Here is a 27,080-nt window from a genome sequence, read left to right on the forward strand (position 1 = left end):
CACGCTGTACCTATGCAATGTTTGTGACCCCCCCCCCCAAAAAATACTGCAGATAAACAGAGAAATGCTGCATTTATGGCACAAACTATACTTTTGTTTTTATCCTTTATACAGTAGGAGCGACAAACTCTTTTGCCACAGAAAACTTTTCATAAATTCAAACCATATTAAAATACTGGCTTTCATATTCCAGCTTCTTCCCCCTGTAGCTGTAACTGAAATAATTAAGTGATTATGGGAGCAATAATTTTAAAATATACCCAAATATTGGACCTTTTTAAAACTTTTTTTTTTTTTTTTTTTGCAAATGATCACCACCTGCAGCAGCATAACTGACGTCAGCAGGATTTTGACAGCCTCTGCATATTCGATCAGGGTTGCTTTTTCGCCCCCCTTAAATATATTTTATCCTTCGTTTGCTTCCTGTTAAACGATCCGTTTTCCCCACAGGGATCGATATTCCTCAGAGAGTTGAAGATTGCGGTGTTTGATAGGAGCATGAAGCTCCAGAGGAGCAGGGAGCTGAGTTTGACTGCAGTCTGAGGTGTAAAGTTACACAGCGTACCGACAGGCCGGGGTCTATATATAACATGTCAGTATATATATGCCTGTAAGTATATATGGATCGCTGCTCCACACAAGAAGACGTGATGCCGTGTGAGAAAGAGGGGAATCAAAGTGTCTCCTTACCAACGGCAGACCTGCACTCCGACATGAAGATGTTTAGTTGCTTAAAACCTGAGTGTTTCCAGGTGTCAGGGAACATGAATGCATACGTGAGGGAAGCCGTTTGGCCTCCTGTGGGTGATATATGAAATATAAACTTTATAAAACAATGAATTTGGGCGGCACGGTGGTGCAGTGGTCAGCACTGTGGCCTCACAGCAAGAAGGTTCCAGGTTCGAGTCCCAGCTCAGGCGCGGGATCTTTCTGTGTGAGTCTCCATGTTCTCCCTGTTCCTGTGTGGGTTCTCTCTGGTACTCCAGCTTCCTCCACAGTCCAAAGACATCAAGAGGGGACGAGGCTGATTGATACTCTAAATTGACCGTAGGTGTGAATGTGAGTGTGAATGGTTGTCTGTCTCTATGTGTTGGCCCTGCGATGGACTGGCGACCTGTCCAGGGTGAACCCTGCCTCTCGCCCGTGACGCTGGGATAGGCTCCACCCCCCCGCGACCCTTAACAGAAAAGAATGAGCGGAAGACAATGAATGAATGAACAATGAATTTAATTCCTTTGATTCCGTAGATACGTGTACGAGGATAATGTATAGCAAATGCTAACCGTTAGCATGCTAAGCTGCTGTTTTTTTTGCAACAAATATCCGATTTGTGACCAAAAGCAACTTGAAAGTCAATTTACTCACATAAATAAATGGTGTGTTCATGAACAGTGTGGGAAAGTTCCAACCTCCGAGGTGGGAGAACACACTGGTCGAGGAATATCCCTCCGGGGGAACCGGGAAGTTTTTGAGGGCTCACAGATCGATACGGCAGCATTTCCAGAACAAGATGAGAAATATATTTGTTTCAAGCCTAAATAAGTTTCTATGTTGTTCATTTACTCAGCAAAGCAGGTGATTGCGATGTCAAACTATACCGATCATTTCCATAAAGGTGTCTTTGTCATGCCGCGAGCCTTCGCGCAGCTAAAGTCATGTAGCCCTGTGGCTCTAAAAACCTCAGTCTATGAATACATTTTTACTTATGAGCCTCAAATGTTAACGTCGCAATTATGATTTCCAAAGGAAAAAAAAACGGATTAAAAACAGATTTGTATCGTGACATGTACTCTGAAGATCAACACGTGGAAAGGCAGAGACTGAACCACGGTAACAGAGCCGCCGGAGTCATGATGACCCTCCAGGAATGTAAAGACCGTGGCGATGTTGCCTCCGTATTGCAGCAGACGCTCTCCAGCTATTGTTTTGTGGAGCCACCAGCAGCTACAGGCACCGGGAGGACTGAGTCATTTCCAGAACAGAGGGGAGTCACCATACATGTGACCTCAGCATGAGTGTGTGTGTGTGTGTGTGTGTGTGTTTCTAGTTCACGCTGAAACATTCTGACAATATCCTGTGATGAATGTTTCTGACCTCAGCAGCGCTCCTTTGTCACTCGGGTGAGAGTGAAGATCTGGAAACATCTCAGTCCTCAAGCGGTGTTTAGGTTTGTACCGTCAGTATTTACCAATCAGGTGTTACAGTTCCTCTTACTTGATTGTTCTGTCCTGATTGCTACATTTTGGTGAAAGGGTGTTTCCAGTGAACAAGCACAGGCACTATTTCCCCTATGACTGGATTAACGGGACCAAAAATGGTTGGAATCAGAGCGGCAGTTCCACCAGGGGTGACGTGAAGTTTGTGTTCCAGCCGTTCACTTACACATTTAACACATTGTGATGTAATAGAATGGAAGTGCCGAAGTGTGTGTGTGTGTGTGAGTGTGTGTTTTTGAATAATAGATTCCAAAAACATTCAGCAGGTCATTTTTTTGGGGCCTGCCATCAGTCTGAGTGTGTGATGACCCAGTTGTTGCAGGCTGGTGGCCGCTGACATACAGTTATCTTTAGCTGTCCAGGAGGATGATGGCAGCTGCTCCGAATAGCACCGGTCACCTAGCAACCGTTCAGACTGTTTACTCGTTTCAAGTGAAAGCTGCAACACCAGATTTTCTTTTCTTTTCTTTTTTTAAATGGATATAAGTGTAATAAAGCTCATTGTGTGAGGCGTTGGGCGTTGGGCGTTGCTGCTAGCGATGAGGACTGTCGGCTCCCCTGGGCTTTGCGGAGCTTTATACTGACTTTCAGCTCATTGTTATGGATCCCGCTGCTTGTCTTGGCAGATTCCACCCTGTGAACCAGTCCAGCGCCGGGACCAGCCAGGCCTCCACACTCACCCGCACCGTGTTGACTCTGACAGCTACAGCAGAACCCTTCCAGTACAGCCACAGAACCAGCTGACCTTGAAATACCTGACGGCCATGAGCTGCAAAAAAGAAGAAAGGAAAGAATAGACGGTGTTATTGTTGCTTTATCGGATCAATATTGATCAACGACATGAAGCCACCACCAAGTTACGTCTTTGTCGTTGATCAATGTTACAGATGTGTGGTAAAGTCCATAAATTTCTGTGTGGGTTTGATTGTTAATTAAAGGGCTAACGGCAACAGTCACATGCTACATAGACCTGAGGGCCAGAGGGGGACTTAGTGGGAAAAACTATAAAAAATATGATATATTATAGAACAAGACGACTAATATTTTCACGCAGAGAACTTGACCTAAATGAACAAGTGATGGGCATAATTTCCAAATTTGATTGAATATATTAATCTTGCTGTATTTTATAAATATTTCAGATGATGTAAAGTGTCAGCACACTTCTGTGCTGAAATATTAATAAACACTAAAGGACTTGTGAATAAATGTGGCAGTGCAAAGGAATGAATGTAATTTGTCTTGGCCGAACAGAGTGGTGGCACACACACGGGGGAGGAGACGATGTTTGTTTGGGGTTTTTTTTTTTTTTAAAGGGTGATAGAGAAGTCAAAGCCGCTGTGTCATGCTGGTCCAGCACCACACACACTGCAGGGGATCAATATGCACTGCTGGAGCCAAGCGATTGTGAGTCAGCACCGAATCTTCTGTCTTCCTCCTCCCTTTATAATGGTGCTTTTACTGTTCATAATATTCCCCTGCTCGACTACGTATTTGTGGAAAATGGTGAAGGGACAAAAAGGATAATAAATATTTCTTTAAAAGGGTAAAATATGAAGTAACTGCTCAACCTGCTGTTCTAATATTGATGTGTTTTACCTCTGAAGGCAGAATCTGTGCTGTGTCAGTGCTCAGTTTGGTGCGCCGCCTCCTGCGGCAGCACCTGTGCCGGTGCTCTCCTGGAGTCTGGGGATGGTGCAGGGTGCTGGGTGAACAGTCGACCCGCTGGTAAGCTTGTGGGAGTGTGTTTGTTCAGTGTGTTTGTGAAGCTTCATTCACTCTGAGATGGTGACGGACACAAAGGCTGCACTGTTTGACCTGATGAGTGTGTGTGTGCGCCGCCAGGTTAGCCGGACTTGTGAGGGCCGCCGCGGCATCGCCACAGAACCACTGCAGGATGAAATGAGATTTTGCAGCGTAACAGATAGAGGGACTGTGGTGAATGAAGAACACTAATTGGTCATGTAATGACCATGACATATTTGGTCCTGGGACGTGTGTGTGTTGTCTTCAGGGGTCAAACGTTCACCCTCAAGGGTGTCAGTGGTGTTAGGATCGCCTCCACGGGTTCTACGGTCTAACGCAGGGCTGACACAGATGAACTGTTTGGATTTAGGGAAAGATCGTCAACACAATTTGGATTTCCAATAAGTTCCTGACTGCCAGCATATTTGTTTTTGTACATTGTGACTGTGCTGAAGCAGGGGGCTCTGTTTCTACTCACTGGGCTCCATCAACGTTACCGTTTTGGGGGCTTTTAAACAGTCTTTTTGCTCTGTTTTTGAGCCTGGCGGAAATCTTTGGCTCTTTAGCAGCCAAATGCTTCACGGTGTTCACCAGCTTGATGCCGGTTGGTGCTGAGCAGCTTGCGTCTAGTGGTTATCAGAGCTTCTCTTCAGAGAAACAGCAGCCCGCTGCGGCCGACAACCACACAATGAGAACGGAGAGTCAAGCAACACAGAAGGCAAGCAGTCAACGACCAAACATTCACCAGAAAGCTTCTTAAAACAGGGATTATATCCGCTTCGTGTTTACAGCTGCAGAGAAGAAGAGATCATTTAGAAGACACGTTCACCAGCTTGACAGTTACCTGTAGACAAATGTACGTAACCTAGGGCTGGAAATGAGTAAAAACAAGACAGTGTTCAATGAACATGAAGAAACTCAAACACAAAAGAAACACAAACCTACATGTAATTTAGAGGCATCGCCAAGTTTTCATTCATCTGTGATTTTACACAACGAAAGAATATTCTGCATCCGAGCTGAAGGGTCGTTCTGATTCCTGTGTTTTAGGTGTGACGTATGTGAAGAGGATGGCAACGTTTTCCTGTCTCGATATTTTGAGGGAGCAAATCTCATTGCTGCTGAAGTTGAGAGATGTTTTTTTTTTGGAAACGAATCTTTCATCACAGTTTCTGTTTTCGGTGCCTCACATGTGATTCATGTGGATTCAATTAAAGTCAGAGATGATGGGATTAGGTTTGGGGAGCAGGAAGAGAATTATTTCTGTGCTTTAATCAGCACATGAACAGCAGGATTATTCGAGCTAACTGACAGAGGAAGAATCTGCTGCGGTTTTGACGACTGATTAATCACTTAAGAGTGGAGATGAGAGGAATCAGAACCAAATACTCTCCTTTTCCAACATCTCAAATGAAACTCCTTTGACTTCTCTGCATGTTATAGCTCACTTTAAGGTGCCACCTTTGACTTTCTCTGCTATTGTTGACATTTAATCAATCAATAAGAGTCGGAGTGACAGACTTTGGACGGCGGCCTTTACAGTGTCACAGGACTGATGATCAGTTTTTCTCTCCCTGGCGCGTCCGTGTCATGTTTCTACCTGCAGTTTGTGCTTTTAGCTGTTTGACTGATCCGAGCTGACAAGCCTTTAACAGAGTGTCGGGACCAGGGGGCGAGTTAAGTGCGCGTTTCAGTCATTGGACACCGAAATGCTGCTGGACAGGGAGAAAGACGAACCCGCTCTGTGCTCCTCTCTTGACCTTTCACCTCTCACCCGCTTCCAGAGTTGCCCTGCTCTAGTCGGACCTTCTCCTCATTTTACTGGAGCTAGAATATTCTCTTCTCTCATATCTCTGAGGCCGTCACATCCCATGACCCTCTCTCATATCAGTCTAGCTTCATCCAGCTGTTTGTTTTATCATTTCTGATCGTTTCCACTCCTCTAATTCAACGACTGGCAGTGATGAATGTGTCTGCGAGTTTCCAACGGCAGGGCGTGAAGCCACCTGCGGTCTAAAACGTCTTTTGTCTCTTTGGGAACATAATTCTAAATGAAACTTGTCCATAAACCAGAGACCAAGAGGTTGCCTGATACGTCAGGAGTTCTTCTCATCCAGAACAGCTCACGTTCATTCGTTTCATCAATAACGATCTTCTGGTGCTCATCAACTATCTGTTTTTATACGTTCACCAGACACAACAACCCCCTCCCACAGTCAGGCGGGTGCTGGAAATGCCTCTTTTCTCAACTCCAGTTTGTGAATCTGGGCGCCTCCTAGTGGGCAACAGTGTCTCTGCGTCACATTTTCACCTGAGTCATTTGAGTCAGCAGGCCAGGAGAGCGATGTCTGTGGTCGTCATGGTAGCTCTGATCTCAGATAATAAACTCACAGAAACCAGAGTCACTCCCGCACTGCTGGAGTATCAACTTGACTGCAACCTAAATTCTAATATTTGTAGCAGAAAGGGGGAAAAACACCAGGTGCTCAGTGGGAGGTAGTCAAAGGTAAAGCAGTGCTCTTGGATCTTGAGGAAAAAGCGGGTTATCCAGGCTATAGTATATAATGCTGGTGTTCACTCAGGTCCTGATGAAGACCCAGTTGTAGGGTCGAAACGCTGACTTTTCCGTATTTGTCTTTTAAAGAACTTAAGGCATGTAAAATAAAGGTTTTTAAAGCTTCAAAACCTCCTGGAGTGCCTGGATAACCCCCTTTTTTCATTATAATATTTGTGTTTAATTGAGTGTGATTTTTTTCCTCTTTTTTTTGTCTCTTAGCTGTCCTTTAGCACTGTCATCACCAAGTCACCTTCCTCTGTGTGTGTGTGTGTGTGTGTACATTTGAGGAAATAACACACACATCACATTCACAGAGGTTTGAGAGTCCTTAAAGACACAGCGCACATTAAGTTCAGCTGTCGACTAAATGCGTAACTATGCTGGTGTTAATGCTGACATTACTTTACAAATTTTCATGTTGGAAACGGGCCGAAGCGCAACCTACTGTTTGAAACCAGCCCTGAGCCTGCAGGGGGCCGAGCCCACCAGTTTGGACTTTTCTACTTTATGACTTTTACATGAAAACATACACAAACACTCACACACACACACACATCTCCACCGTTGCCACCTTGATAGCATTTGTCAGAATGAATCAGTGGGGGGAATTTGACTCGGATCAGGAGGTGAAGTTGCCACCTCGAGACCACCAGCTGTTGCTGCTGCCTCCAACACAAGAGGAGGGCACCGTTTAGGGACAGATTTGTGGCGTGTTTGTTTGGTTTTGTTCTGCTTGCCGTGGGACGCTCAGCTGTAGTTTTCACAGGAAGATGTGCTCCATGAGCCGGGCTCCCTCCGGGTCCGGGGTCAGGACACTGGTGCCACTCTGGTCCAGCAGAACAGACATGATGGCCTGGCTCAGATCAGCACGGTTCAGCCCGGAACACAGAGATGCCACGTTGACCCAGTCGTCCACTGAGGAAACGCTGTCCTGCAGGATCACGTCATCCAAAACCTCTGAGAGGACAAAGAGGAGGACGAGGACAGAGGTTGCCTCAGGTCAGGAGTTAGTTAGCTTCCTCCTGTCTTCATAAATGATCTGATCCATGTTTCCTGCCTTTTGACGACTTGTGACAGCTTTCAACACTCGCAGCTTTATTGCTACACGTCAATTAGCTTCAAAAAGACGGCCATCACCAAGTTTGTTATACATTATTAACTTCGTTAGTCTAATTAATTCTTTTAACACAATGGAATGCGGTGGAAACACCTTTCATCATATACTCAAGAAGCAAAGCTGCCTCCTTTTTTATACCATCAACAAAATCCATCCATCCATTTTCCACCGCTGATCCTGTTAAGGGTCGTGGGGGTGGAGCCTATCCCAGCAGCTTTCAGGTGAGAGGCGGGGTTCACCCTGGACAGGTCACCAGTCCATGGCAGAGCCCACATAGAGACAAACAACCATTGGCTCTCCCAGACACACCTACAGTCAATTTAGAGTATCAATCAGCCTCGTCCCCATTTGCATGTCTTTGGACTGTGGGAGGAAGCCGCAGTACCAGAGAGAACCCACGCAGGAACAGGGAGAACAAGCCGACTCACACAGAAAGATCCCGTGCTCCAGCCGGGGCTGGAACCCGAAACCTTCTTGCTGTGAGGCGACAGTGCTGACCACTGCACCACCGTGCTGCCCTCAACAAAATCCCTCAGTAGAATTTGAGGCTGAGCTGTTTGGCCTGGAGGTAACAAGGAGGCCGGTGAGTGAAGAAGCCTCAGTCTTCTTCTCTGACAGCAGCTTGAGTGTCTCGGGTGACAAACCTCGTCCTCTGCTGACGAAGCTGTCCAGGAGCTGCAGCGCTAACTGCTGCTGCTGCTGAGCGTCGGCGAGCAGAACACAACAGACCACTCCAGCTGACAAGATGGCCGCCTGACCTGACCGAGGCTCCGTCAACAGCTGTAGGAGGGAGAGGCTGAGCGAGCGACCCAGGACCCACAGACAGTCCTCTGACCCAGAGACAGAGACAAGAGACAGAGAGAGACTATTTTATGAGAACACACACAGCTTATGAAGGACTAAAACTGCCAAAATTATTATAACTGCTGATTAGATAATAAATTAAACAAATGTTGAAGTAAACAGGAATAAAAAAAAATAGATAAATGGGGAAATGAATAAAAATTGAAGTAAATGTAAACAGAGAATGATAATTTGGAAAATAAATAAAATAACGGATGCAGTGGATGGACAGATTTGTTTCTTTATTATTACATTCGTCAATTAATTCATGATTTATGGCAGTTGTTAGTGTTTCTGTAATACCAGGAGACCTGCCTGCAAACCTGCCTTGAGCGCACACACACACACACACACACACACACACACACACACGCACACGCACATACACACACACCAGCTGTGAAGTCCTGGCTGTGGCTCATGAAATCGACAGCGTTGTGGATCAGGCCTCTCCTGCACATGCTCAGTGCGGTCTTCCTGTCCAACCCACAGCCTTCGTAGACGACGGTCGCCAACGCCAGACACATTTCAGCTATGCCGGGGTTCTCCTGAGCATGCTCAGTCAGGGTGTCGCCCAGCTCCTCAGAGAGAGTCAGTCTGAGAGGACGAAGAGTGTAAAAAGCCAAACGCCGGCTGAGATAAACACAGTTGTGTGTTTGTTGTGTTTACTTGTTCTGCGTGACGGCGTGGGTGACGAGCTGCGTGGCTTTGTGCTGCAGAGCACAGCTGACAACCTCCAGAGAGAGAGGAGCTGACAGCTTGTCACCGGCTGCGGTGGCTATGAGGAGGGCCTGGAGGAAGAGAAGGATGGGGGGCAGCGAGCCTGGAGGACTCTTCACACCTGGGAGAGAGATGGAGGTGACAGAAACAAAGATGTCTGAGCAGCTGTAGGAAAATGAACGCATTCGCCTGCAAGTTTGATCGGGTTTTCTTTTCTGTGTGACTTTGAGTAAATGCTTGCTGACGCTAGCAAGATGTGTTAACAGCCAGATTTTGACTTCCACCTTGAAACATCTCCATGATGTCCAGGTTCCTCAGGACTCTGCGAGGAGATCTGGCAGCCAGCAGAGCAGCTTCCTCGTACTGAGCTGAATCAAAGAGCCTCATGAACCTAAACGAGAGGGAGGGCAGGGACAGTCTGGAGCGAGCAGACAACCTGATGAGAGCTTGTTAGCGCGCACGGGTTGTGCTTCACCTTTGCAGGTAATCTGCCAGGAGTTTGGACTCATCCACCCCGGTGGGCTCTTCATGCTCAAACAGTTCAGCGTCGATGTGGCGGGCGTCTTCATCTGTCACTGCTGGGGGAGGTCAGAGGAGAAGACTTTAGCTGTCTCATGGGTAACAGGAGCTCATGGACACCTGCACCTGAAGTATCAGCAGTTTGCATTTATTACCATCTGTAACTGAATAAATATTTGTAGGATCCTTTTGGACTGATACCTGAAGTCATATTCACACAGCAAAATATCAAGAAATCATGTTTTCCCAACATTTGTTTTAAAATCCATCACGACCACTTCTTTGTCAAATTCGTGCTGCTGTCTCACCGCTGGTCTGTCTGATGTTCTCCAATGTGGAACCCAGTAGATCCTCCAGAGGAACCTGCTGCCCAGCCTCCTCCCAGCTGGACAAACAGTCCCAAACTAACCTGAGACGCTTGAATCTGAAGACGACATGATTATGTTTTTATGACCTGTTTATTTGCACATAGGTGCTGAAAGAGTCAAGAGTTTTCGGCTCTTTAGCAGCTAATACTTTCTTTCTCTTACTGGACTCTCAGCCGGTTGTTCTCGGACTTCATCTGAGCTCGGCGGCGCTCGGCGGTCTGAAGCTCTGCGTCCAGCTTGGCTTTGGCCTCCAGAGTGACACAGTGACTCTTCCTGTCCAGCAGAGCAGCTTTCCTGGCCTGGAGGTGCTTCAGTTGCCCATCCAGAGCCTCAGGATCCTCCGCCTCAGCCACCGTCACACCTGGGAGACACGGATGTGGGAAGGCACATAGTGAGTGCTGAGGCTTGTGTCTTGTTCCCAGGTCAGTGTGTCCAGGCTTCTCCACCTCAGTAACACATCCAGAAACACCCGGCCATGTTCTTATTGAGACTGACACCACGGAAAAAGCAGCTTCATGTGTTTGCATTCATGAATAAAGTTCAGGCAGTCCAGCTCAGTTTGGTTGTTTATTTCTATCGAACTGTGAAGGCAAGAATGTGTGTGACCTTCGTGTTTGTGGGGAATCCAATCTGCTACACACTCAGAGGGTGTATTGCTAGAATGAGCTAAATGACTGTGGCGTAAAGAGTGGGGCTACCACGGATGAGGTCTGCCCGTCTACATCCAAATGCAGCACGAGACTCCGCAGCATCACAAAGAGGAGCATAATGAGACTGAATGGAGCTGCAGTTGTTCACCTGGTGGTGGCGATGAAGCACCAACCGATAAATTCTGATCAAAATAGAAAGAGACGCTGCTGAACTGAAGGCCCACTTAAACAACCTGCCTCCACTCAGTGATGCAGGCACATGAAGTTATTAATCTGTCTTCCAATCACAAGTCCTTCTCTGCATATATGACACCTAATGTGCTTCTATTCCCGTCAAGTGTCGGCGCCAGCAGCACCTGGTATCCACGTCCTCTGCCCCTGAGATAATTTATGTCTCTGGATTTCCTCTTGAAGTTCTGCTGTTTCCTCTCGAGGACGCAGATTCTGGAAAAAACAAACAAAAAAACACACTTACAGTTGAGTAATGACTTTACATTCACTACAAAACATCTGGACCTTCAGTCCAACATCTCTGAGGACACACACGCGCACACACACACACACACACACACACACACACACACACACACACACACACCTGTCCCTCAGGTGGCCGGCTCGTCTCTGGCAGGTGTTCAAGGATGTGCGATGCGATGATGATGCTGCCAGACTTTGCTGAACCATCCTGGCGTTCAACCCACCTACATAAGAAAACACATGAACAAGACTTCAGCGCTGTAACCGTGCTCTGAACATAAGTTATTTTTGACAATTTCAACTTATAGACGGAGCGCCATCTTACCACCGGCTCACCCCTAATGGCGGATCATGAGAAGAGGGCTTTCCCAGCGAGCGACGGGGTTTTCTGCACGCGTTTGCACGGTTTGGGTGACCGCTCAGATGCCTGACTGAAAATACACAAATGTTTGAGTGTGTGGTCATTTTACTTTTTTAAGGAGTTTTAATCGGCATCCACGTTTATTCAAAATTGTGTCGTGCAAAACTCCCTCTTGTTTTAACTAAATGTATATTTTACCGTGACCATGGCAACGGTGATGTTTGCGGAAGGCGTGTATGAGGAGCGGAGAGTTCGAGGGGGATAAGAGAAAATAACAATGTCTGAGATACAAATGAGCAGTGGGTCGTTTTCGAGACACGGAGGAAGAAGCTCGACACCCGATATTTTAATATCCGAGAGCGATGAAATTTTTTTCGCGCCGGAAAAAAATTTCATCGCTCTCGGATATTAAAATATCGGGTGTCGAGCTTCTTCCTCCGTGTCTCGAAAACGACCCACTGCTCATTTGTATCTCAGACATTGTTATTTTCTCTTATCCCCCTCGAACTCTCCGCTCCTCATACACGCCTTCCGCAAACATCACCGTTGCCATGGTCACGGTAAAATATACATTTAGTTAAAAACAAGAGGGAGTTTTGCACGACACAAATTTTGAATAAACGTGGATGCCGATTAAAACTCCTTAAAAAAGTAAAATGACCACACACTCAAACATTTGTGTATTTTCAGTCAGGCATCTGAGCGGTCACCCAAACCGTGCAAACGCGTGCAGAAAACCCCGTCGCTCGCTGGGAAAGCCCTCTTCTCATGATCCGCCATTAGGGGTGAGCCGGTGGTAAGATGGCGCTCCGTCTATAAGTTGAAAATTGTCAAAAATAACTTATGTTCAGAGCACGGTTACAGCGCTGAAGTCTTGTTCATGTGTTTTCTTATGTAGGTGGGTTGAACGCCAGGATGCAGATTTTTGTCAAAACCCTAACGGGGAAGACTATAACCCTCGAGGTGGGTGACGGAGGAACGCGGTCCTCTCTGGCTGCCTTGTTTCTTAACTATCTGTCTAATAAAAGCCATCAGCTCTACATTTTACTCCTCCAATAGTTTTGTATCAGCTGTCATAAAACTTATAAAGCAGTAAAGTGTTGATCGCAGTGTTATGGACCCTGTTGTATGTGTTAAGCTAAGTGGCTAAGCTAGCTGTTAGCAAAGTACTATAAACACGTGTGGTGGGAAGTGTAGGTCTTGGCTGAACACGCAGTCAAGGGCTAACTTTTCTTCCATAATAAAACAAGATCATTCCTTTGTCAAACTCCCGTTGAATGTCTGTGGTACCGAACCTGAACCGTGTCGTCGCCCCCGCAGGTTGAGCCTTCAGATACTATCGAGAATGTCAAGGCCAAAATCCAGGACAAAGAGGGTGAGTGTCTTTAAACTCTTGGCTGTTTGATGTCACGCGTGTTTCTGGCCCCTCTTTGCTCATTCGCAGATGTTTTTAAACGGGAGGCTAAAGTTATTTGTTGAAGATGAATTTGACCCGTCAGTCTCCCCAGACCTGTCCTGATATGTTCTGTTCAGATGTAGAATTTGTAAATCAAAGAGAATTTCTGCAATGGACAGGCCAGTTTCATATTTCTGACCAGTGCGATGGAGATGAAGGCAGTTGGATTGCAATAGTGGAAATGTATTGGTGATGAATTCAAGCTTGCGGAGTTTCTGTTGGCACCCTTTCGATGAGATGATTCATTTCTGGGTTATAATTCGGTTGAACGCTTGAGCTCAGGTTAGATGAAATGTGCAGGTGGCAACAGCTCGAGTCGCTGACCTGCTCAGCATCCTTGGACGGGCAAAAACAGTTGACTTCGATTGTGACAATGAAAATGATCTCATTTTTGAAAGGTTTTTTTTCCAAAGTTCTTATTTGTAATTGATTGCAAATGCAGCTTGGGGGAAAAGCTTCTCTCTGAGGTTTGAGGAAATTGCATTTCCTTTTTATGACCCTCAGTTTAGATGACGTCATTAACCTTTGAGAGGCAGAACTTTACTTGGAGGCCAGCGTTGGTCGTGACTCAATTATGCATTTGAATGGCGACTGGTTGTTTTAGTTTCTTGGAGCCTGTTTTTAAAACCGTAATGTGAATTTATTTTCGTTACGACTCCGGATTTTGCCGCTGGAGGAGTTTTATCTGCACTTGAAGCTGTGGATGTAGAAGTGTGTCTCCTGGCTGGGAGGTGCTGAGCTGGTTGTGGCTGTGCTTCTGCAGGTATCCCTCCTGACCAGCAGAGGCTGATCTTCGCTGGGAAGCAGCTGGAGGATGGACGCACGCTGTCAGACTACAACATCCAGAAGGTCAGTAGACTGGATTCATTTTTTTTTTAACTGGGTTGGTCAGCAGATCAGGAAAGTGTTGTTTAAAGTATTAGAAGTAATTAAATTGGTATTAATCTGTGTGTCCGTCTTCCTGTGGTCACGAGTTCTGAGATGTTGCCGGCCTGCATAACAAACACGAATCAAGACTGATTCTCATCGCAAATTTCCAGAAACATACATGAATAAACTGTTTACTGGACGCCATATTGGGTAGTCAGGCCAAAAGTAAACACAGGCCAGCAACACAGAATGTCAGCGGCGGTCAGACGGCTACGCATCAGCCTGGTTTACCGAAGAACAGCGACGGACGTCAGGCAGCAGCAATGCGGACGTTAACGCCCCACTGATGGTTTTCCTCACAGGAGTCCACGCTGCACTTGGTGCTGAGGCTGCGCGGTGGTGCCAAAAAGAGGAAGAAGAAGTCTTACACCACCCCCAAGAAGAACAAACACAAGAGGAAGAAGGTCAAGCTCGCTGTGCTCAAATACTACAAGGTACGAACTCCTCATCGCTGTTTGAGCCTCCACCTGAACGTCCCAGACGTGGTTGGTCAGCTGAGCTGCAGGCGGAAGAAGTGACAGCAGCAGTGCGAATGTGTTCAGTCACATTTCATTGAAATTGGTAAACGAGAGATTATAATCTGCATGGAAGGCTGCCTGCAGCGTCGATCAGCTGAGCAAACACAACCTGAAGTTGCTCCAAATGGGAATGAAATCGGTTCTTAATCCAACGTTGCAGCTCGACTTTAGTCGGAAGTCTGGTGTGATGATCTGATTGTTTCATTAAATCTGGATTTTCAGGCGTGGCACTGATTTTAAAAATCCAGTTTCTTTTCATCTCCAGGTGGACGAAAACGGTAAAATCCACCGTCTGAGGCGCGAGTGTCCAGCTGATGAGTGCGGCGCCGGCGTCTTCATGGCGAGCCACTTTGACCGCCATTACTGCGGGAAGTGCTGCCTCACCTACTGCTTCAACAAGCCGGAGGACAAGTAGCTGATGGATTTACAGGCGTTAATAAAGAAACGTGTTTGACAAGTCGCTGCTCCGGCCTCTTCACTGACCAGAGATTGAGTCAGGGGTGTCATAATCTGGTTTAATCCGAGGGCTGAAACACTGAAGTATCAAGCGGTCAGGCACGTAATTAAAGAGGCTGAAACACTCCCTTCTCCGGCCGACGCTGAGAGTCGAGGCAGTAAACGCGCTTTAAGCTTCTGGATCAAAAAACCCTTCATAATTAAGATGCATAAAACTTGTAAATAGTAAGGCTGCAACTAACGACTATTAATAGTCGACTAAAAGGATAATTTCTTAAATTAGCATGAAGTTGATTTAATTATGTGGCAAATGAAAAATACACCTTTTAATGAATTGATTAATTTAAAATACGTTTGTCAGGGACAGTCTGGCACAAGGCTCAAGCTCTTTTCTAGCGAAAATAGGCTTATAAAGTGTACCATGTGTCATGGAAACCGTACTGCCTGAATGTTACTTGGATCTCACCGAGGCGAGTCAGACTCCGTTTCGGTCTCGTGCCCGACGGGCTGTCTCTAAGTGTTCCTGCCTCGCCGAGGTGCCATGACACCAAGGTCTGCTTTGCAACCTTAGCTAGTAGTCTTTTTGACCGCCGTATCCAGGCTAAAATGCTCCCAAACTTCAGAAGTTTTAGTACGCGTACCTGATGTTGACGCCGCCATTTCTGAATGTTACCGCGCAGAGACAGAGACGCTACTGCGCATGAGCGACTCTCGGCAGAGATGATAATCAAGTGAGATGCCTCACTCTGTTGGAGAAACGCGTCTGCCGACAATAGTCGACGATGGAATTCATTGTCGACGACTTCTATTATCGATTTTTGTCGACTAATCGTTGCAGTCCTCGTCAATAGCCGTTGATCACACCACCGACCATTTTGGCAAAAAAGCCCCCCTGTGAGTTTGGTGAAACAAACCCAGCAGAACCGGCGGTGCCCCCCTACACGTCTGGCGGGTCCGTCTTGGACAACAGGACCGCGAACCAAAGTGAAGTCAGTGTTCACAACGTAAGAGTCCATCTCCCACCTGATGGACCTGAGCTCAGGAGCAGCAGTACTGGTGTCCGTCCAGCAGGTGGCGCCCCGGTCACAGGCTGGTGGTTAAAACCTGTTGAGTCAAAAACGGTTCCAGCTCAAGTTAGTCTGGTACACGCGGAACGTTCGCGCCAGGAAGAGACTTATTGTTACCCAGAAGTCAAAATTATAATTTAAACTAAGAATTTGATGATTAAATTAAAAAAAAAAAATCCCCACTGTAAGAATTTCTGCATCATTTTGAACTAAATTCTTTTGGGTTTTGGGGAATTGACAAGAGAAACATTTATAAATCAATTTACAGCCTTTAAAAAGGAAAAAAAAAAAAAAACGGATGCAAAGTCACAATAACAGGAAAGTTGGCCAAAATCTAAAAGTGAGCCGGAACAGTAAAAACAACTGAACAGAACGAGCCGGAACAATGAATCGATGAACTGAAACAGGGATTTCTGCTCAGTTCGGATGAGGGACTCTGCTGATTTACTTCATGCCCACTCATGAAATGATCATTTTCAACTGCTGGAGAATGAATCTGCTGATTATTTCAGTCCAGACTGATCACCTAATAAAGCATCTTTCCAAAAAAACAAAAACGAATTTTTAACTGCTCAGTCAAAATATGGAGAAATGAAATGCCTCCAACATAAAAAAAAGGAAATAATCGTCTGTCATTTAACAGGGATTTTTTTTTAAACTAAATTTTAAAATGGAGTTTTAAACTCTCACCGTTTTTTTGTTTCTTTTTTATCACTGTAGCAGAATGTGTCTCCCACACTAACAAGAGATTCTCTGACTGTACCTGCCCCCCCCCCCCCCGCCCCCATCATTAGTCACTCAATCATTCATCAACTAGACAGGAGAGAACAATCCGCTGGATTTAACACCTCCACAATAAAACTGCAGGAGGAAGAGGAAGCAGAGGCCACGCCGTCCGTTTGTGTACTAAAAATAAGGTTATTTACTTAAAAATTGTTACATTGGACAGACTGTATACAGTTTTTTTTTCCTTGGTAAACTCATAAGGCACCGAACCAGATGCTGTACAAAACAACGACAGAACAACAAGAACAAAAAAAACAAAAAACAAAAAAACAAACCAACAACAACGAACGAGAGATTTACATATTAGAGATTATTTCTATACTGGGCTTTCTTGCATATTCAATACAGAGAAAAACATGAAAGTTACTGCTTTTTTTAAATAGCGACTGTATGAACGGTCAGCTTCATTCTCTCTCTCCAACTCACACACGCGCGCGCGCACACACACACACACACCAAGCCGACATGGACACATCGTCCTGCTGCTGTGGCCAAACAAATTTAAAGGAACATCAAACGTTTTAAAAAAAAAACCTCTGGTCTCACACAGAGGGTTGCAGTGTGCTAGCATAGCTTAGCACAAGACTGGGAACACGGGAGGACTGTTAGCAAAGCGCCGTAAACAGCGGATGACAAAGATTCATATTTTAAACCCCCCCCCTTTTTTATTTATTTATTTATTTTTTAGAAAAACCGGGGCTTCAGAAGAAACCACAAGTTTTAATGGACCTTTGCCTTTAATGGACATGAGTTGCAACTCAATCAGAACTTTGTCAAAGAACGCAACTTCTGGTTTGTCAGCAGTTTTTGCAGCAGATTCAACTGCACGATTCAGTTTCGACTTTGTCATGAAGGCTGAAGGATTATTACACAAACGGAGCTGCAATGATGAGTCCATTGTAACAGCAACAGTTTTGATCATTTATCATGAAAAAGTATGTTTGAAAACCAAATGATCTCGTAGCTTTTTTTTCAGAACACGCGATTCTGACCGATTTGGGACCATGCAAGGGTTTCCCTCTGCTGATGGAGCTATGCTATGCTATGCTAGCAGTTTCCCAGGGTTTCCACTTTCGGTGCTACGCTATGCTAACCACACCGTGCATGCAAATATTCTTACTGAGAATGTTTTGAAGCTCTAAACTTCCGAGTTTATTTGCTGAAAAATGAAGAAGCTGTGAATCTCATTTTCAAGAAAAAAAAAAAAGGTTCAAAGTCAAAAAAATAAAAACGGACAAATGAAACCTCAGTAGGAGGAGCCAAGGAACAACGCTAACGTGCAGAACAGTTTAGAGGATTCAAAAGGTCGAGCTGTAATGGAGGACGCTTCAAGAAGCTAAGCGCTAGTTTTCTGCGTGAGCCTGGCCAACTGTACACATTAACAGCCAGCAAAATTAGCAAAGTACTGGCAATTTCGGCTGAAGAGCTCACCATGTCGCATCCAACGTCATGGCGGCAACTGGCCAATTTCAGTAGCTTCAGATTTAAACTTACACAAAACTTTTAAAAAGCTAATAAAAAAAAACACCCAACAACATCATCGTTCCTCAACTAGCTCTCAAAAAGCTGGAACACCGTTCGTCAACGTCTGAACCAAAGCGCTTCGGCTGGACAGATTTAAAGTTCCTCGTTAGCTCTGCACTTGAGAACGGAAAAGATCACCTGCCAGTTAAGACGTTCCACCCTGCTGACCCGGCGTTTCTGTAGTTCTGACGGAGTGAGACGTCCTCCCTCCTAGAGGATCCGAACAGTTCACCAGTTCAGGAGCGTGGGATCAAGAACCGTTTTCAGTGTTTAAGTGTAAAACCACCTTCTAAGCTCCGTCTCACACACCTGAGGTCACCTGGAGGCAGGTGGAGTTGCGGCCCTTCTGCTCCGCCCACTGAGGTTCGACTCGTCCAGTGATTATTCCTGCCACCCGAGCAGCTCCGCCTCTTTAACTGTTTACAGTCTCCTCACAAACAGACAGACAGACAGACAGACACACAGGACGGTCGACGTCTCCATCATCTTCCTGCAGCATAGTGTTCTGGTCTTTAAAACTCTTCGTATGAGTCGGCACGGCATCTAATGATAACATTTATTTACACATTAAAATTCACATATAATAGTACCTTATTTTTATAATTAACTCTACTGTAAGAGTGGAGATATATTTCAGTACGGCAGGAGAACACGGTCCTGAAGAGGAAACAAAAAAACAAAACTATTGGCATTTTTTAGTTCTTCTTTTTTTTTTTTGGAACAGGCAGACGTGGAGGAAGGCGGGTCCAAAAAAATAAAAATAAAAAAATAGAGGTTTCAAACGTTGTTCATTGACGAGCATCTCGAGCCCCGCCCCCTTCCTCTCCACTAGACAGGAAGTCGTCGAAATGTAGTGTCTCGTTTGGCTTTCACAGAAAGCGTCAAACCCGGGTGAGTCAGATCCACTCGGTTCAGGAAGAGAGGAAGAAGACTCCGCGTTGTTCCTTGCTGGCGGGAAGGAAGGAAGGAAGGAAGGAAGGAAGGAAGGAGGAAGGAAGGAGGAGACATTCTGTTCAGCCCTGATATGGGTCCTTATTATGGTTCTGTCTCCTAACTTCTCCTCCCTTTCCTCTGCCTGATCCGTGGTGAAGGACCCAAGGAGATCTGGGCTCGTCTGAGCCAGGCTGCTCCGATTCTGGTAGGAAGAGTTTCGGTGAATCCGTCAGAAGTGGCGGGGGGGAGGAGGAGGAGGAGGAGGAGGAGGAGGAGGAGGAGGAGGGCGGTCAGATCTTGATGTCCTGGGATTCTACCATTTTGGCGAGCGTCTTCTTCACTCGGAGGATGGTGAGGCGGGAGACGGGATTATGGGCCCAGCACTCTGACATCAGCTTCAGCATGGCTCGAAGACACTGAGGAAACACCAGCAACACACACACACACACACACACACACGCACACACACACACACACACACGCAGTCACACACAGAGAACCATAATCAGCTCAAAACCCTTAACAAAGACTTGTTAATTTAAGATCCAACAAAAAGCTTCTACTAATAATTCTACTCATCACACTCTGAATTATTGAATCATTAATCGGTCTTTTTTTCTCCGACTATCAGTTTATAAGTTCCATTTCCTTCTGCCGACCCCTGATAAAACATCGAGTGTTTCCCTTTTGTCACTTCAACCCAGCTGTCGACCTCCAGGTCAGCTTGAAGGAGGTTTAGTAAATCATGCGGCTCAGGGACTTTAACAGGCACGGTTTCCTGTCCCGCCTCACCAAACCTCACCGGCTTCCCGCTCAATTCGGCGGTTCAACACTGATCTCACCTCGTCACTGTTCCAGCGGTTGGACACTGTTGGACGCAGCCCCTTCACACACACCACCTCCAGCATGTCCTCGTACGAGGGGTCAGAGGGCACCATCTCATAGTAAGGCAGCTGGTAATCCTCCACAATCCCTGAGAAGAGCGACCAACACTTTCACTCACACACCAAAGATGACAAATCTCTGCCTCTCTCATGGTGATCTGCACTCGTGTTGAGCAAACTGCTCCAAATGTCTCCGCTTTTTGAGGCTTCGGGTTTCAGCGACGTCCAAAGACATTCAATGACTGTGTTGAGGAGCTGAGTGCTTCATCAAAGCTGCAGTGACACGTTTCTACCAGCAGGTGGAACCAGATGATGACACGAGAACAAACTGGAGGGCCTCTCCTCTGATTTGATTTGATGAGAAACAGCTGACTGGCACTCTAAGAATATTTACCCTCAGAATGTTTTCATGGGCCAATCACAGCTAAGGGTTAAACCATGTGATACAGTCAGTGGCCAATCAGAGCTGAGGGTTCACTCGTCCCAGGAATAACTGACATTATATCAGATAACCGGGAGGTACCCCTGATGCCCTTAATCATACTGAACGTGCTTTACGTGCTGCATTCTATAACTGTGTGTGCGCGCGCGCGTGTGTGTGTGTGTGTGTGTGTGTGTGTGTGTGCGTATACCTCCGGTGACGCAGCGTCTGGCCATCTCCCAGATGACGAGGCCGTAGCTGTACATGTCGGCCATGATGTAAGCCTGGAAGTGGTTCTTGTTGAGGCTCTCGTCCAGGACCTCCGGGGCCATGTAGCGCCTCGTCCCCACCCGGGTGCTCAGGGGGACGTCCACCTCATTAGTGTCGCTACGGCAACGTAAACAAGAGTGCCGTCAGTGATATCACTTTTTGGAGGAAATCCCTGGAACTGTTACAGAGCTATGATATTCACAAGGCCAGAGAAGTGATTGTGCTGTCACAGTGGCCTTGACCTTTGACCTCCAAAACCTAATCAGTTCATCTTGGAGCCCAAGTGAAGATTTACACTCAATTTTAAAAACTTCTCTCCTGTGAGGGAAAGTTCAGCCGCTGGCACAGAGTCAGAGCAACACAAGTTAACTGGAAAAGGAAAGTTCCAAACCTGTTGAACTTGACTGCGAGGCCGAGGTCGGCAATGCAGCAGGTGCCGTTCTTCTTGATCAGGATGTTCTTGCTCTTGAGGTTGCGGTGAGCGATGGCGGGTTTGCCCTGTGTGCCGTAGATCTCTGTGTGCAGGTGGCAGAGGCCGCAGGCGGTGGAGTACGCCAGTCGCAGCAGCGCCTGCGTGTCCAGCGTGGTCAGCTTCAGGTAGTCGTACAGAGAGCCGTTCTCGTGGTAATCGGTGATGAGGAAGAGCTGCGTGTTGGCACCGGTGCCCTTGATGTCGGCCGCAATGAAGCCTGCCGGAGGAAGATGGCGGACAGGTCAGTGCAGCTGAAGCTTCACTTCTACCTTAGAAATTTCTTACATAATTTCTGTCTCTGGAAGAACTGAAGTGGGACACAACAAATGCTTCCAGGAGAGACAAACATATCCACCACGATCACTTTCTTGAATCTTAAAAAGGTCTAAAAGACCGAGAGTTTCTCAAAGGAAGTAAACTTATCTCCCTCTGCTGTTACACACTTCCTTATTCTAACTGAGTTAGCATCTGGAGTGAATGGCAGCAGGACGTCTCATCAGGCTGACTGACCAGCAGCGGCGCTCGCCATCTTAGTTTCAATCAACCAAATAAAAAAATCAATCATAGTATTGATCCTGGAGTTCAGCAGTCATCATCGCTCAGATTTCCATCTAGTTTACCCATGATTCTGCGCAGGTCACAAAATCTTAATCCCTTGCGGTTTTAGAGAAAACGGGATCATCATCATCATCATCATCATCATATATGGGATTGATGGAGGAATCTGGTACCCAGGATGTTTTCGTGTCTCATCAGGACGGTCTGGTAGATCTCCGTCTCTCTGAACCAGCTGGCTTCCTCTCGGGTGAAGAAGACTTTGACGGCTACCTTCTCTCCCCTCCAGCGGCCAAGCCACACTTCCCCGTAGCGACCTTTACCGATCTGACGCACCATCTGGATCTGCTTGGCGATGGTTCGCTGCACCTGACAGAGAGAAGGAGACACAGCAGTTTTATCATCAAACTTCTCTGAGATCTGAGCTACGGCTGAGCACAATTTTAGCTGTTGACTCACTTAGAGGGCGTGAGTCAAACATGAATAACGACAATCAGTTTTAGAACCTCAATTCTTTCTCAGTGTGGTATCTGTAAGGAGCTCTCAGGATAAAGACGCCACCAGATTAGCTTGGTGAGAGGCTAATTTTGTCAGTTTTGCTACCAAGTAGTGGGGAGTATGGATGGAGCACGAAGAAGAAATCATATTTGTCATTTAACACTTCACACAATTTGTCCTCTACATTTAACTCACTCCCTAAAGAGCAGTGGGCAGCCATGTGCAGCACTTGCGGATGAACTCCAGCTTGTATAAGCCCCTTAGCAATAGCCTGTTAGCTAACCTGTAGCCTTTTAGCTTGTATTTGCTAGCACACTGTGTTGAAGTCTCTGAAATCCACAGCAAAAGTTGGGCAAGTACCAGTCAACAAACAGGAGGAGCTTTGCAAACACACCAGGGATCTCAGAGCTTCCCAGAGGAACGAATGGACTTCCTGTGGACCTACAGAGCTTTCAAGACACCAGGATCCTGCTCACAGTCTCGCTTATTTAGTCATTTTTCATGAGTTGTGTGACTCTATCATAGCAGTTAATAACTGAATTCTTTTTTTTTTGTGGGATCTGTTTCTGGAAGGGCTGTTTCAGTCCATGTATGGTCCACGCTCGGTTTTAGGGTGGCTTTCACACATGCACTGCAAACCTGAATCCATCCAGATATTACCAGGGGGAAGAGTGAGTGAGGACAAACGCAGAGACACCAGCTGACAAGTCTGGCAGTGTTCATAGACCAACTCTGTATAATGTCTGATACGCACATTTGAGAATCCAGAAGATCATCGTCACTCACACAGTGACGCAAACAGAAATGTTGAACTAGAGAGACGTGATTTTGGGGGTCAATCGTTCATCTCTGATGTCAAATTAATCAGGGAGATTCAAGGAAGGGTGAGAGACTTTTTAGGGTTAGAGTGTTGCTTTGACAGGCGTACTACACTGCAGTGAGAGTGCAGCGTACTTTAGCATCATGTCTTACTGTCACTCCTCAACTAAACCAGAGCATTTCCATTAAGATGAGAACAAATCCAACAGACAATCAGCTGTTACATTGTCCAGAGTTCAGAGGAGACAGTTTCTACAGTAAGTAACTTAGAATGGTTCCAGTGTGTTCCTACCAGCAGGGGGAGTCCAGAGCCGCTGCCAGAGCTCTGTGATTGGTGAATGAGGTCTTTGAGTGACTCTCCAGCAGGGATGAAGACTTCCTGCTCCAGATCCCTGTGATACCGCTGACGCTCACTCTGCCACTTATACCTGTCTCACACACACACACACACACACACACACACACACACACACACACACACACACACACACACACACACACACACACAAAGATGTATCTATATGCTGTTGAACGGCAGCTGAGTTATTTAGCTGCAGGACTCTTCTGAATCCAGGAAGGTTTCTGTGCCTCAGATGTGTTGAAGAGTGAAGAGAAAGATGATCCTAACTCGTCTACATTGAGTGATTTTACTCTACCGCTGACTGACAAATTACATGTGATGTCTGTAAGTTCCTGACTGAATGACTGAGATTTTGGTGCTGCCAGGTGAAGCGGGTGCGCGCCCATGTGACGTCCTACCTGTAGTAACAAACCACAGTCACACAGATCAGAGTGCAGCAGCAGACAGTCATGGAGATGAGGAAGGCGAGCCAGTGGGGGCTGCCTTCTGGAAACATCCAGGAGGGGAGAAGCAAAAGGGAAAGACAGTGAGGTTAATGAAGGTCGAGCTCGACCTGATGAACACGAGAATCAGTGGAGGAGTTACCGGTGGGAGGCTGAGGAGGGAGGGTCGGCTGCAGGTCTCTGTTGCAGAAGTCAGTGTTGCAGCATTCGATGGTCCTCCTGGTCTGAGCTTTGGGAGAGTCCTGTCAATCATATCGATCACACATCTGATCCATCAGGCCACCAAAATTACACACCTTGACAAAAAGAATGATATCTCTGCAACCACAAGGTCAACAGGAATAATACTGGCATCAAAATAAAGGAACACTTGTGAGAGTTCCAGAGATTTTACCACTTGGGCGTAAGTGAAGATAGAATGCAGAGTGAACGAATGCTTCAAACTCACAAAACTTTCCCTTCCACAGTGAACAATGAAATAATGCAGTTGCAGCCAAAATACTGGCTATTAGTGATGGAAGCACAGAAAATTAAGGTAGAGTTAAGTTGGAGAAATGTAGGGAAGAGACGTGTAGACCCAAACGCTTAAATTGCCCGTCAGGTATTAAATCATAAACTTTAGTCATTATTCCATCCAAATATTTAGGCTTTTCTTTGACAGTTCTCCCTGCAAGTTGCCTAGAGCCTCTAAACTTTAATTATCGTACAATAAAATCACATTTTAGTATACCATCAAAATTATACTGTCCAGCTGAGGGAGGAACGGGGCGCCACTCACTCACCCTTTCTACTTCAGTTGCTATTTTTATTCGCTCAAATTCAAAACTTGGTGAAAAAGATTCCAATAATTAGCCACACTAGAAGCGTTTCAGTCACAACAGCCGAGGTCTGCGCTCACGAGGCTCGTTCTCAAAAAAAATTGTGCACGGTGCACTGACATCGTTCATTTGTATGAACACATGTTCTTTCTCTGTGAAACAAGGAGATGCTGCTATCTGTAGATGCGTGTCACCCAAGCTGAATACACTAATTAGGTCAACTGTCAAACTGTGTGCGCGCGTGTGTGTACCTTGCACTGGAAGTGTGACCCTTCGTACTTCATGCAGCCGGAGGTGAGGATGGCCTCGCCGTGCTCATCCTCCTCGATGATGGCGAAACACTGACCGTTAGTCCTGAGGAGAACATTTATTATTATTTGTCCACTTGTTTCCAGCAAGAGCAAACAGTGAACACAACACTGGCATACCAACGGCTTTCAAGCTGATAGGTTGATTATGTGAGCAACACCTGCAGCATTCACGCAGCAATAATTCATGCTGTCTTTCTGTCTGCCTGGTGAACGTCAGTCCAATAGCAGCTCTGTTTGTGGTCTCTACCAAGTCCTGAGGGAAATATCCGGCTCTTAGCTGCTAAATGCTTCACTATAATCACCAGCTAGTCACTAACTGTTTGAGGTGTGGTGCTGAGCAGGGCTCCACTAACAGCTGCCTGCTGCAACATTTCTACCAGAGACTCGGCTGTCTTCTACTCAACTGTCTCTACTCACTGGCAGGTGTTGTTAGTGGCGTCTTCAGGGCAGTGTCCAGAACAGTAGCAGCTGAGGAAACGGGCAGCATCCTCGGGTGCGATGGTCGAGTCCTCGTTGGGCCGCCGTGCATCCGGCTTCACTCCCGTCCCCTGCAGGACATGATCCGGATTCTGACCTGCAGCTGAACCACGAAACAGAGTGAGAACCTGCAGACCACACTGAATTTATGATTCATAGGGGAACAGAAAAGACTAAGAATACTAAGAATGATGCATGCATGGTTGTAGCTGCTGGAAAAGTCTTAACTATAATGATTAGGAGCAGTGTCTTTTTCCTCAGATGTCAGCGGAGACTTTCAGGCCTTTATCTCTAACAGATGGCAGAGCATCGTCCATCTTTGTGAAGGCTCTGCTGAGTTAAGAATTTTCCAGGACCCCAGGAGAGAGTGCTTGGACTCCATGTCAGATTTATCAGGGATTCCAGCTGGAGGTGAAACATTCTTCCTCTATCAGCAAGACAACAGTCTGTGTGGAGGCAGCGAGGAGGAGGAGGAGGAGGAAGAGAAGGAGGAGGAGGACATGTGACAAAGCTCCATATAAGGACCACAGGCTATTTATACTGACCAGGGTCCAATCCACTAACAACTGCATGTGCGTCTGGTTCCTGTCATAACCTTTACATTTGAGACATTTTTTTGGAGACAGGGAGTGTTTCAGAGAATCAATTCTCCATCATCAACATTCTAAACAACCACAGAGGTCAGAGGTCACACCATGCCATGGGTTTCCAGCCCATTAAACGGTCTTGAGTCAAACTGATAACATGCCTGACTGTAATTGTTTTCTCAGAGCTTATCAGTTTCATCTTGTGGGCCAGTTTATTCTTTTTTTTATAAAACAAACTTGAAAGTAGAACATTTATACTCATTAGTATCCTCAGATACAACCCCAGTCAGCTGCAGCAACTCTAGAACATGAACTGACTACATACAAAGTCTACAGCGATGTGCGTATTCCTGCGAGAGGTAAAAGTTCAACCCAGATGATGACATTTACGAGATGGGGGTCGAACTTATCGCAGCTGATCTGAACGAAACTTCACCAAGCACTTTAAAAGTTACGTGCTTGTCATCTAGCAGACACATCTGTCAAACAAACTGAGACATTTCATTTTGACATCATTATTGTTTGGTTAATTGTTATAAAACAGAACAAAATCAAAGTGGTCATCCAGAAACACACATCTATGTAGCTGGACTTCAGCGACTAGCCAGCAGAAATATGCTTGCTTTGGCCACGACGGGTGACAGAGAGCTCGTGGAAAGAAACACCATCTCCATGGAGGTAAACCGTGGCTCCTCGACTCTTTCCTGGACAAGGAGTGATTGGAAACAAATGTGAACATATATTGCTTTTAATTTTTTTGTAAAATACCAGAGGAATCTGAGGTCAAATATAAAAAAAGAAGGCTGCATGAGTTTGAAAAAACAAACAAAACCTAATATCTATTTTTGTTTCCTTAAGTCTGTGGAATAATAAATGTCGGTAGGACATCTCTGCATCACCACAATATTAAATTCAAAATG

The 27,080-nt window shown here is 46.0% G+C and overlaps 3 protein-coding genes across 5 annotated transcripts in view; 1 reads left to right on the forward strand and 2 right to left on the reverse strand.

Moving 5' to 3' along the window:
* Nucleotides 1–1,200: 1,200 nt before the first annotated feature.
* LOC147247172 (clathrin heavy chain linker domain-containing protein 1-like) lies at nt 1,201–12,127 on the reverse strand. Its single transcript, XM_086181307.1, has 12 exons — nt 12,099–12,127; nt 11,335–11,437; nt 11,093–11,180; nt 10,249–10,447; nt 10,027–10,142; nt 9,675–9,777; nt 9,484–9,590; nt 9,149–9,320; nt 8,874–9,076; nt 8,281–8,466; nt 7,257–7,476; nt 1,201–2,985 (listed from the first exon to the last, which is right to left on the reverse strand). Exons 1-11 carry the CDS (start codon nt 12,125–12,127, stop codon nt 7,280–7,282), a joined length of 1,503 nt encoding a protein of 500 aa, XP_086037433.1. The 3' UTR covers nt 1,201–2,985; nt 7,257–7,279.
* Nucleotides 12,128–12,325: 198 nt separating this feature from the next.
* Nucleotides 12,326–14,935, forward strand: rps27a (ribosomal protein S27a). 2 transcript variants are annotated; one of them, XM_086181213.1, is made up of 6 exons: nt 12,326–12,370; nt 12,473–12,537; nt 12,895–12,949; nt 13,794–13,879; nt 14,263–14,394; nt 14,744–14,935. In XM_086181213.1, exons 2-6 carry the CDS (start codon nt 12,490–12,492, stop codon nt 14,891–14,893), a joined length of 471 nt encoding a protein of 156 aa, XP_086037339.1. In that variant the 5' UTR covers nt 12,326–12,370; nt 12,473–12,489; the 3' UTR covers nt 14,894–14,935. The 2 variants fall into 2 exon arrangements, with proteins under 2 accessions (XP_086037339.1, XP_086037340.1); XM_086181214.1 differs by having other exon boundaries at nt 12,349–12,359.
* A 3,913-nt stretch (nt 14,936–18,848) lies between these two features.
* LOC147247174 (bone morphogenetic protein receptor type-1A-like) overlaps nt 18,849–27,080 on the reverse strand; it is a 44,351-nt gene continuing 36,119 nt past the window's right edge. The window contains exons 4-13 of one of the 2 annotated variants that reach the window (XM_086181212.1): nt 25,514–25,676; nt 25,037–25,139; nt 24,110–24,209; nt 23,923–24,007; nt 23,456–23,591; nt 22,023–22,215; nt 21,211–21,508; nt 20,761–20,936; nt 20,087–20,217; nt 18,849–19,660 (exon numbers count right to left, since the gene is read on the reverse strand). In XM_086181212.1, coding sequence (XP_086037338.1) covers nt 19,535–19,660; nt 20,087–20,217; nt 20,761–20,936; nt 21,211–21,508; nt 22,023–22,215; nt 23,456–23,591; nt 23,923–24,007; nt 24,110–24,209; nt 25,037–25,139; nt 25,514–25,676 — 1,511 coding nt within the window. In that variant the 3' untranslated portion in view covers nt 18,849–19,534. Of the gene's footprint in view, nt 19,661–20,086; nt 20,218–20,760; nt 20,937–21,210; nt 21,509–22,022; nt 22,216–23,455; nt 23,592–23,922; nt 24,011–24,109; nt 24,210–25,036; nt 25,140–25,513; nt 25,677–27,080 lie in introns of both variants that reach the window. The other variant, XM_086181211.1, reaches the window with a different exon arrangement.

The sequence above is a fragment of the Aulostomus chinensis genome, chromosome 16 (genome assembly GCF_037954235.1).
Source record: "Aulostomus chinensis isolate RoL2024-O1b breed Wild chromosome 16, RoL_Achi_v1.0, whole genome shotgun sequence".
NCBI lineage: Eukaryota > Metazoa > Chordata > Actinopteri > Syngnathiformes > Aulostomidae > Aulostomus > Aulostomus chinensis.